Source organism: Melampsora larici-populina, assembly GCF_000204055.1.
Source record: "Melampsora larici-populina 98AG31 unplaced genomic scaffold MELLAscaffold_22, whole genome shotgun sequence".
Lineage (NCBI taxonomy): Eukaryota > Fungi > Basidiomycota > Pucciniomycetes > Pucciniales > Melampsoraceae > Melampsora > Melampsora laricis-populina.
In genome coordinates, this window is record NW_006768786.1 from 516960 (window position 1) to 528722 (window position 11763).

At 38.7% G+C, this 11763-nt stretch overlaps 3 protein-coding genes across 3 annotated transcripts; all 3 read left to right on the forward strand.

Annotated features, from left to right (window-relative positions):
- Positions 1-3304: 3304 nt before the first annotated feature.
- MELLADRAFT_116699 (uncharacterized protein) lies at positions 3305-6275 on the forward strand (the record flags this gene model as incomplete). The annotated part of the gene is made up of 3 exons (XM_007410764.1): positions 3305-5364; positions 5457-5537; positions 5630-6275. 3 exons carry the CDS (start codon positions 3305-3307, stop codon positions 5715-5717), a joined length of 2229 nt encoding a protein of 742 aa, XP_007410826.1.
- A 1328-nt stretch (positions 6276-7603) lies between these two features.
- MELLADRAFT_63810 (uncharacterized protein) lies at positions 7604-8096 on the forward strand (the record flags this gene model as incomplete). Its single annotated transcript, XM_007410765.1, has 3 exons — positions 7604-7707; positions 7806-7878; positions 7950-8096. The coding sequence occupies 3 exons, from the start codon at positions 7604-7606 to the stop codon at positions 8094-8096; spliced, it is 324 nt and encodes a 107-aa protein (XP_007410827.1).
- Positions 8097-9608: 1512 nt separating this feature from the next.
- On the forward strand, positions 9609-11248 carry MELLADRAFT_43691 (uncharacterized protein; the record flags this gene model as incomplete). The annotated part of the gene is made up of 5 exons (XM_007410766.1): positions 9609-9945; positions 10023-10282; positions 10388-10466; positions 10558-10840; positions 10934-11248. The coding sequence occupies 5 exons, from the start codon at positions 9688-9690 to the stop codon at positions 10942-10944; spliced, it is 891 nt and encodes a 296-aa protein (XP_007410828.1).
- Positions 11249-11763: the final 515 nt, after the last annotated feature.

Consider the following 11763-nt stretch of genomic DNA (forward strand, 5'->3'; position numbering starts at 1 on the left):
AGGCTCTCGGGTGGGCTTAGCTCAGCTCAGCAGGGAGCTCAGCACGGGCACACGAGTTTGACAAATCAATTGATTGATTTCACAGTCAAGTCTGGAAACAAGTCTAATACAAGCCTGATAAGAGACAGTGACTACGGAACATGAGAAAGATAAACAAATCTTAAAGAAAGACTCATTCTCATTATTATAATGTGATAATAATAAGAATGTTGGAGGATAAAGATCGAAGTTAAATCACAACCAGAAAGCCGTCTTTTAACCCCACTTAAAGCGTGTTCAGAGGCCAAAAAGCTAAACTCAAATCGATTTCCTCCAATGATTGAGATCACGGCTCCTGTGGTGTTGAGACTTATCATAAACCATGAAAACATCAACATCGAGTCAGGACTCCAATAAATAAATTCAATATATTTGCTTACTCATCAGCCAGTAAGCAGAATGTGATAGACAATTTTTCGCTTGTTGGATAGCTTTTAATAGATCGAACCAACTGACAGTCCAGTAACTTGAACGAGGTGGAAGTGCAGGACCTGGTCATGGGTTTTGGAAGATGACCCAATAGGAATTAGTCTAGATTGTGGATAATATGATGTGAGTCAATTTTGCTTTTCAAGAGTGATAAACGTACAAAAAAACTGACCAAGACAATGTTATATGTATCAAGCAATTTCTTGCCATTGAGAGGGATTACGACTGAAAGGTTGATAATGATTACAAAGAGGTAGCCCAGGTTAGAGTGCAAGGTGGATATATTCAAGATTTGATTGTGTTCCAGACTGCATTCGATTTCGAGCTCATCAGCAGTGAGAGAACTGGATCGTTGTAAGGCTGCCTTCGCTTGTGGGGTATGACGAGCTAGTCTAGGGAAAGCAGCTACATAAAAGACAAGGGTAGCATCATCTATGATGATCAAACTCGAATGAAAAATCTTCAAGACAGGATTAGCAAGACTGAAAACAAACAGGTGACAAAACCGATCATGTAAAGTGAAACTGCCCACCTCCACCTGGAATGGTCTTCATTGAGAGCCAAAGTACAGTACTGACTAGCCCAACATATAAGGGTAAGTATCAAGACACTGATTCTTCTTCATATGCGTTTGTAAAAGAAGCAAGAGGGGGAGAACAGACACTTACTAAAATTGAAGGATAAACCTGTGTGTTTCAAATGTTCTAAAGCGCGATGAGGTTGAATTAAAGCATCTCTTTTTGAATTTGGAGTGGAATAATGAATTTGAAAGTTCTTGCTATGCAGGAGGCCAGGGATGAACGTGTCACATTTGACCTAACCAATCTCTGGAGTTGCGGACTTTGCAACTTGAGTGATGTTCGTGGTTGACGTCTAGTAGCGGTCTCCTGGCCTTTTGCAGGCGGATTTCTGCTTGGATTAGGCCGTGTGAAGGATGCCAGGCGGCAGGCTGCCTATTGTTGGCCTGCAGGCCGCTCCTTATTCTTAATTTTGGAAAGAATTGCTTGCCAGAAGTATGCCCGACTGCAGCCCGCATCTAGATGGCCTGCAGTCGGTCTTGAGGCCAATTTTTGACCTGACCATTCTCAGACAGTGTCAGGCCAAATTCTGACAAAAGACCCTCCCGTGGTGTATCTTTAGTGGGTTTTGATTCATCTACATGAACGAATAAGTATGAATGAACAAATCACTTTGGAGTCCAATTTTCTAAACAAAAGAAGAGTTCATATTGGAAGTTTTTGAATCACTTTCTTCATCATAACCAAAGATTCCACTCTCTCCTTGATCGGATACGGTTACCGGAGTGAAGTGATGAACGGTTTAAGATAATATCTGTTTACTTACATACCAAGCTTACCATGATCCAAATCTCAATCGATCTGGATCGTACCGACTTGAAATTCATGATAATCTTTTTTCAGAGCTTGAATCCAATTCTCATCAATCAGCCTGATTTACCAAATCCTCTCCCTGGTACCTGACTCAGATCGGTCCATGATCTTTGGCCGTACCGTCTGGTCAGTGGTGACAAGAGGATGATCATATCGTACCTACGATCAGAGGCAATGCCAACAATATGCTTCGTCTTGTGGCCTTGATGAATTCGTAAGATTAGAAAAGTGCTTTCCATCAACGAAAACTCACCGAAACATTTCAACGGAGAACCGGAAGGCAGTGTAACTTCATGTACCGGGGCTCTAACGTCATCGATAGCTTGCCTCACTTGAGATGATTGGTTCAAATATCGAATATTGTCCACAGATATCAAGACTACATGACCATCGATCCAACGACAAGGAAACAACATATATCATCATGAGCTTGACCGGAACTAATGATGCTAGACAAAAGCTTTCCCATTTTAGTTGAGCTATTCCATCGTAGAATGAATCCACTGCCAGGTCCATTTTCAAATCAGGATTTTGTCAACAACCGTCACGGGTCTTGCGTTACGGCCTGGCTGGCAAAACGGAATCAACTTCCATTCTACCTTGAACCCGATTGTTGGGTGATAAGCCTTCGTTTCTTGAGTCAACCGCTGGTCAAGAAGGATGTAGCAGGATCACTTCGAGTCCCTCATACGTCACCACCCATGAGTTATTGCCGCTCGGTTTGGTGATTGAAAGCTGAGGATTCGGAAGCTACTCAGAATCATCTACTCGTGACAAAAGTGGATGGTTGCTTCTAATTCTATACTTACCTTACTAGTTCCACCATGGCACTCACTGAGCTCGGGCGGCTAATGTTCCTATCAGTTGGAATTATAACGTTCACTGAATCTTTCGTTGGTGAATCCTATATAAACCAAGCCTGTTCTTACCTCACAATCTTTCTTCTCCAGTCTTTTCTCATCCATTTTTATTCATTCAAATCAATACCTCAATCAGCATTCTTTCTTGCCTTCTAGCACTAATACCTAAAAACTTTTATCACAATCTTTCGCATTCAACTTGAAATCCCTAGCCTTGTTCATCGTTCATTCCAACCACAACTGATTCTGTCCTTATACTGCAGTCCTCATCATCATTGAATTCGAGGCCTCTACATCGTTCTTTCGCTAATTCTATCATCGAATAACCTTTCGATAACTTATAATCAAGACGTATTTCACGTCACGTTCTATTAATCGCTAACTTTGCCTTTCAAAAAATCTGTAAGCTCCTTCAAACGTTTCACTTGAATTGTGGTGGCTCGGTATTATTTTGATTTACTACTGAAGAAAGAATGTCTCTGACTCAAGTCTTTTTTCGTTTTGATCAGGTTACCTTTTAACCTTTAACTTTTAACGTTCTGTTACTTATTGCTTATCAGCCAAAAAAAATCTAATACCGCAATCATGAACAATCTATCCACGTTTTTCTTTCAAAACCTAGACCCAGTAGCTGGAAATTTCAATGAACAAAGTCTTTCGAATGCCGAGGTTTCCAAATCTGATTCATCCAATGGTCTTCGATCATTGTCTAGACCAGTAGAAGAAACGACTATCGACCCATCTGTGCTTAATACTTTGGGCACCGAAGAGGTAGACTTTTTCAATAAGTTTCTCGGCTTCACTACTACCCCGAGTGTTGTTCCCAACGATCCTCAAGTGGACTTATTGAATCAAATTCTCGGTATGCCAACAACTGCATCGGCTGAATCACCACCATTGATTCAGAACCCCGATAACTTGGACTACTTGTTTGGCGATGAAGCTGAAGACTCTAACACTAGCAATTCTTCATCCTTGGATTTAGATCAGTCTGAGGTAAGTCAAGAGGTAGAAAGCAAGGCACCGGAACTTTACCGATCCACTTCCTCCTCTACACCTGAATTTCATGGCGACCATTCTAGCGAGTTGTCCAGCGCTCCGGCCAACAGTTTTAAAGATCATCAACATCAACAATACAACATACCACCACTTCAAGTCTTTACTCGACCCTTAGGTATGGAGGATGATCCTTTGATTGAGCATTCACCACGATTGAGTCAGATGATGAGGTATCCCGATGAGATTCCAATCGTCACCCTTGGAAGAGGAAAGAAGAACACGAGGAGTTTGATCGAGATGAGTGAAGGAGAAATGGAAGAAGCTTTACATGGTTTAAATCCATCTCAAAGTCGTCAAGCTAAACAGCAACAAGCCATCAAGGAATGGAATGGTGCTTGTCAATCTGCTTTAACTAATGAGATACCACAACATCAAGATTGGAACTCGAAGAACAAACTTCATCTGACTGTTAACACCGCTCCTGATCACCAAAGCCAACTCGACCATCAATCCTTTAACAATTCTATCCGCCAACAATATTCTTTGTCCGGGAATGCGAACCGTGTCATGGAAGGTGTTATGATGGCTCCTCCCAGATCGGCTCCTCCAGAAATCCGTCATCACACTTATAACTATCTTCCCAATCAACACAATGGAATCGACCATCCTAATGTCACTTTAGCTTTACCTACCCCTCCATTAAGTGCTGGGATCCACTCAAACTCTAATCACGGATTCGATTTCTCTAGTTACGGAAGACTCAGTGCACCTGGCTATATGGGACCAAATAGCTTACCACTGACTCGATCGATGAGCGACTATGGAGCAGTCCCGATGGCTAACCTTAAATCTCCTTCTAATTATCTCAACGTTAATCATCAATATCTTCAAATGCAACCAAACCAGAAACGAGAGTTTGAGAAATCGAGCTTTGGACAAGCCGCTCATCTTAATAATTCACTTGCTTTACCTACACCACCTTTGAGTGCTGGATTGAGTTCGGGTACTAGTTTAGATTTTTTTGATTTCTCTAATCATTCGATCCAAGGCTCACTTTCACACTTAGGTACCAACCATGATGTACATGTTAATATGGCGACCACTAGTAATCCAAGCTCAGTTCCAAGTCAATCAAGCTTTCAAACTTACCCTACTTTACCTTTACGATCGAATATTAATAATCCTTTATCAGGTCAATTTAAAGTACAAGAAAACCAAAGTCGAACTCGAACGATTTCATTTGGATTAGAAGAAAACCCAAGTAAAAGAAGATCGATTGATCCGAACCAACGAACCGATTTACAACAAGAAAACCTAAGTACTCAAATCGCCTTGAAACCTAAACTGATAGGATCCAGATTAAAACCCGGACCGAAAGCGAAATCGACCATCGTTCAACATCCTCCTATCCAAGCCCAATGTAAACTTTCGAACAATGGAGTCTCTGAGATCGGATCGTTACCTAAAGATGTGATCAGATGTTTGTATAACCATTTAGATCAGATGGGTGAAGATGGAAAGATGATTAAGAATTATGTGTGTCAGATTGAAGGATGTGGTAGGGTGTTTCCTAGAAAGACGGCTATTGAGAGTCATATTCAAACTCATTTGGAAGACAAACCGTTTGTTTGTCCAGTACTGAATTGGTTTGTGATTGTTTCTTTCATTGGGGTTTTTTTTCGGTCTTGGATTGAAATCCATTTCGTGTTCTGATCTGATTTGGTTTTGGTTTGGCTAGTAATGCTGCTTTTGTTAGACAACATGATTTACGTCGTCATGAACATATTCATTCTGGAAATAAACCTTTCAGATGTGAATGGTAAGTAATTCCAAAAAAACTCAACTTCATTTAAAGCGAAAACAAGTTTTTTTTTGCTGATGATGGTTCTTTTTTTTTGATGATTTAAATAGTAACAAAGGATTTGCAAGAGGTGATGCTTTAATGAGACATCGTCAAAGAGGAATCTGTATTGGTAGTACAATCCCTAGACGTTGTTGATTGATGATTCTTTATTTTGTTTGACTTTTTGTTTTTGTTTTTTCTTGATGATTTGATACTTTTTTTTTTGATCAATTATCTACTTCTTGATTTGATTTGTTTACTTTAAGATCTTGATCTTATCTACAATTTCTTTTTTTTTCTTTTATTTATCTGATTCTGATCATTGGATTTCGTCTTTCTTATCTGATTTTAGTTGGTTTCTATGCATCTCATCTAAAATTTCAATTTGTCGTTTTTGTTTCCTTATTTGATTTTGAGATTTAATGATAAGTTTTTCTATCTTTATTTCATCATTAAAATCTATTGAACTTTTTCTCTTTTTCTTTATCGATGGATCATGTTGATCTTATCTTACAATTTAACTTTTTTTTTAAAAGATCTTAATTTTATGTTTTTTGTTTCTTTATTGGTTTATCTTTTCTTGCTTGAAATTTCAATTCACCGAATTTAATTTCATCTTTTTGATTTTTTTTCAATCTTTACGTTTGTTTGATATCACTTTCTATAATTCTTTTGAATGATAATATAGATTTATGATTCCTGGATTTTTCTCTTACATTTACCTTTTCAACAAATCTTTGGTTTTGAGAATTGATCAATTTAAGTCTTGATCCAATTATATGATTTGATTGAAAATGAGAGTAATAAAGAGAAAAGGGATGCTCAGAAAGGAATGATCAAGTCATGTGAAGATCAAGATTAATTCGTTAGTTGCATTTTGAAAGAATGAACTCGTTTTTTGTGACATGAGAAAGGTGATTTCAAGTAGACGGTGGAGACTTTTTAAAAACAAATTCAAGTAGGTCACTTCTTCCAGTGCATGTCATTTCCAGGCTTGATGAAGAGCAGGCCAGTAAGCTCCAACAAATGAAGGCTCCAGCTGATGAGGTTTTCAAATGTCTTTCAGGTATGTGACATTATCTATACAACAGTCATATCAATTCCAACACAAAAAGACTTCATCTTTGTCGCACTGAAAAGACGAGTAAATTGATACATATATTTGTTCCCTGACCACCAGGCTCGCGATGAATGTAATCTAGGAGGATATTGTTTAAATGAAATATCTCTGACATGGTTCTGTGGTGCTTTTACCCTCACAATCTTGACAATACATTTACGCGGTGTTGGAGACTTTGCTATTGAAAGCTAGTGATCTGAATCCTAAATCAATCGATGAAAAGTATCAATTTCACCTTCCAGTCATACCGGTCCCCCATGCTGTTCAGCTCAAAACTTTGGAAGAAATGCCTATTTTCAAGACGCTAGCAATTATTGATCAAACCATTCATTTTTTTGGTCGAAGGTATCTTAGAGCATGCAAAACTCGTGTGCCAGCGTATCCCACGAAGCTCCAGGGTATGCCTGATTCCTCACATGGAGGGAAGGATATATGTAGCCAAGGCATCACAAGAGCTTAGTTTCTGGTTGAACTTGTGTCACAGAAAACTAATCTTGATTCTATGCGTCCATCAGAATAAACAACATGTCGGGGAGGTATCTAATCTTCATCCTCTCCGAGAAACCACAAACTCAACAATTCTAATGATGACATCTGGAGAGTGCTTGATGAGGAGAAGCACATCACACAAAAAGGATGTCTTGGCATCTTCCATTCTAAGACTTAAAATGAATCAAAATGCACCTGCGCTACATAAATGATTGCACTGCCGCAGCCGGATTTCACAGACGGAAGGACATTAAATTGAACTGTGTTTTCTGAAACTGTATTTCTCTCGAGGACTTGTTGACCATCTTCATTTCCAAATTTATGAATTGGTCAACAGAAGTGAATCGATCGTGATATCCTTCAACTTTTGCTTGCCTCATCCACCTGAGAATCATTATATATCTTGTCCATCAATCAACCAGAGACCTCCAGAATGCCTCCTCCCGCTTCCTCCATAGCTCCTGACGGTACGAAACTGTCCTTGGACGATGGTCCGGTGAATTCAGCCAAACTATTGATTAGTGAAAAATTGCGCCAGTTAGTTGCTCATTCCTGATAGTATCGTTTTGAGTGTTCACTCCGTATCGTGATCATCTGACAGATTGTTGTCTTGCATTGCATCGGTGTCCTTCTAGGGCAGAGACGAACTTCGTCGGTCCTTTGCGAGCCATTTTCAAGGATGCCTTCAAAAACTATCCAACTGCAACTGTGAGTTCCAGTTTCGGATGTTCTTCGACTTCAAAGCTCATGAAACTAAACCCCTTCACTATTCCCTTTAGTCGTATTTTATGATTTTCTGCGGTCTTAGCTTGTTACCGATCATGTGTTTCGTTGGGTTTACCATCTTCATTGCATCAGCCCTGTTAGCTACAGGATTGGTTTTCGTTTTGACCTGGGGTGGTGTTATGATCGGTTCTGCTCGTTGAGTTTCTCATTTGAATCCAGTTTCAATATGCGTTGCCTTCTGTTCATTTACCGATTGAAAAGTTGACTTCTTTATCTCTTGACTTCACTAGTCTTCACACTTCTTCTATCATTGGCGTTTTTAGCATTTGCAACTTTTTGGATCGTCATGGCTCTCTTCTCCACCATCTTTGTCTTGAGACTTATCTACAACGTTCAAAAGGTGTTCGTGCATCAAGTTGGAGTACATCATTTTTCACAAATCATCCCCAATCACTCACACCTCGGGAGCCCCTTTGGTCTGACTTTGCTTTTTGTCATCAATAGGATAGTCAACTGTTTCAGGACTTGAGTCAGCATCTTCATGAGAAAGGACTGAAAAGAAAGCAGCGAGAACGAGAAGCAAATGCTGAACAGGCCAATATCACCTTGGTTGCCGGGGTAGCAAGTCCCTAGTACGGTGTACCACTCATCATGACCATTGGGTATCTTCTGGAAAGTGTGTCAGTCTGATGAAGATTCACATCCTTGAATTCCATCATCATTCATTTTTTAGGCTGATTCTCAACGTGTCAACTGTAGTCTATCCTCTTATTCATTCACACTTATAGTCCAATCTCTCTAAATCTCCAAAGCTAATTGGACTCAATTAGACGGCAATTATCATCATTTATCACATGTAAGAATGTCGTTGTAAGGCCACTCGCTCATACATATTACCTTATCTTTGTTTTGAAAAGTACATATTAGTGTATCACCTCATATCTCTATAAAACAGGGAAATGCCATACTTCCGAAGAGGCCAAATCACCTTCTGATATTCCCTGATTAACTTACATGAGAGCCTGTCTTTGGCCAAATTCTCTCCACTGGAAGTATTTCAGCGATCCATGAGATTCAGCAGTCCATGATGTTCACTGATGAGATTGAGTAATCGAGGCTATGATGTCATCTGATGTCAACTTGACGTCTTCACACTAACAGAGGTTAGAGTGTAAAGTGAAATCACTTGCTTGACGTGCTGCGTTTCATTTATAGATAAGATTCGATTTATGAAGAGTTTCACCCATCGGGTCCCCTTTCTTGATGACTAAAAGCTTTGTGATTGGTCACTGGATGGGTTCGTTGCTATCTTAATTGATTTGGCTATGACTAGATATGCAGCTCAGCAGTGTATAAAGGAAGGATTCGGCCCGCAAACAAGACGGATTGATATGTATGCATTTACATAAGAAACCACCTTGATCTTCATCGTCATGATCTCCTTCATCGCCCACGTTTCTTATCTTAACATTACTTTTTGATTGATAAATAGTTTGCAATTACGATAAACAATGTAATTTATATATGCTGCGGATTCTCATACGATTGACAAAAAGGACACACCATTCAGTTGGAATTCAATAAGATATTCTCAAGGAAGTTTAACCTAAAACACTGCACCGAATAAATAGCGATAGACGGATATAATCCATTGGCTTATCTTTGTGAATGGGAATTCGCTACCTATCCAGCTCGTACTCTAGACTTAATATCTTCAATAACAAAATCATTCCTCTTCAGATTCATTCGATTCATTCCACAATTAATTATCCTCATAAAACGTTTATAAGAATGTCGAGCCATGAATCTTTTGTTCAACTCAATGATGGTCACAAGGTTCCTCGAATCGCTTATGGTAGTGGTACAGCTTGGTTCGAAAAGAGTGGTCCGGATGGAATCAATTCAGAACTTCGTGATGCGACTTTAACTGCTTTACGTTGTGGTTATACTCATCTTGATACTGCAAAGGTTTATGGAAATGAAAGAAGTACTGGAGCTGCAATTGAAGCTTGTGGTATGAAACGAGATCAACTCTATATTACTACAAAGGTTGGTCAAAAGTTTTCACTTGACTTGGTTTTTCAAATTGAAGAAACTGATCAAAGGTCTGATTCGAATTGCTTTAGATCATGAGTCAAATGACCAAAATCAAAGAAACTTTAAAAGTTCAATTAAGTGATCTTAAAATAGATTATGTAGATTTATATCTAATTCATAGTTCTACTTTTGTTTCTGAAGCTGGTGCTCCTACCTTACAAGAAGCTTGGAAAGTCATGGAAGAAATTCAATCTGAAGGTTTAGCTAAAAGTATTGGAGTTAGTAATTATAGGATTAATGATTTGAAAGAAACTTTAAAGAATGCTAAGGTTAAACCTGCGGTGAATCAGTTGAGCAATTTGATTTTAAGATCTTGATCTGCTTTATACATATATATACTATTTTATCTTACTTTACTGATCATGGGATTTTTTTTGTCGAATTACTTTATCAGAATTGAATTTCATCCTTATGTTTGGACTGAAGCAGAACCATTATTAAAATTCATGAAGGAAGAGGGAATTGCTTTGGCTGTGAGTTTCATTTGCTACCGATCGACCCATCCATCCACCTAATCTATTCCAACGTGAACACTGACGCGATAATCTGATGTTCAACTTCTAGGCTTACGGTCCACAAGTTCCAGTAGTCAAAAAAGCAGGAGGAAAAGCAGACCCAATCTTAGAAAGAATCTCCAAAGAACGTAATCTAACAACCGGTCAAGTTTTACTCAAGTGGGCTAAAGCTCATAATGCGATTGTAGTCACTACGAGTGGAAAAGAAGAACGAATGAAATTAAATTTAGAAGCTGTGATGAAAAGTCAAGAAGATTTATCTAATGAAGAAATCGAAGAGATCAATAAGGCTGGAAAAGAGAATGGAGTTCAGAGAGCGTTTATGCAGCATAGTACGTTCATATAAGCTCTTTAATTGTGATTTCTGATATATAATCGATTCAGACTTACTGATATGTGATTTTTTTTCTGAATTTTCATCATAGTGAGTCAATAAACTTCAACCATTGAACCAAGTTGTTGTGATGAGTTCCTTTTTATCAAAATCCTGGTCTACCATTTTCAAAATTCGTCTTGATTCTTATCATCATGATATAGCGTATATATATGAAGTGAACCTCCTGTGCTCCTATCATCAGCTGACATCTTGTAATTTTTCATATATTGATCATCTATCACCGTCTTAGATTTTGTGTCTTTGTTAGCAAGTGTGATGGTTTCAATATCGTTTTTATTACTGCCCCTTGTAAAGAAATCTGGACTGTGTTGATGTTGAATGTGATATTGACATTGAGGACAGCATACTCAAGGGATCTAAGAGAGTGGAAAGAAAAAAATTGGCTCCATTTGGGTCACTAAATGTCGAATAAGCTAATTAGAGTATGTATGAGGAATAAGGAAAGCGGGTATGGCCGGGTATCTGTTGGTCAACTTTGATCACCCATGAAACATTATCACAGTGTTGGCGTGCAAAGCACTCTGTATCAAATGTGACTGCAGACTTCCTCTTGTTAGTGAAGATAAGTATTTCAGTGGACAGTTAAAGATGTTATCACATTATTACTATAGTATAAAGTATGCAATTGTCAATGCCTTTGAGAGAGACGACATTGGTATAGACTTAGTCACCCCAAAGCAATAAACAATGTGGGTCGGTCAAGACACAAATTCCTGATGCATCTCCACATCAAAGTCTCTGATGTCTTCTCAGTGTACCTAATTAGCTTGAAATAGACCGAGAAGACAGAAGATGCGATCCAAGTATTTGATAACAGAAGAAGCAGCAAGGGGGGAATACTGCAATATACATGTGTCA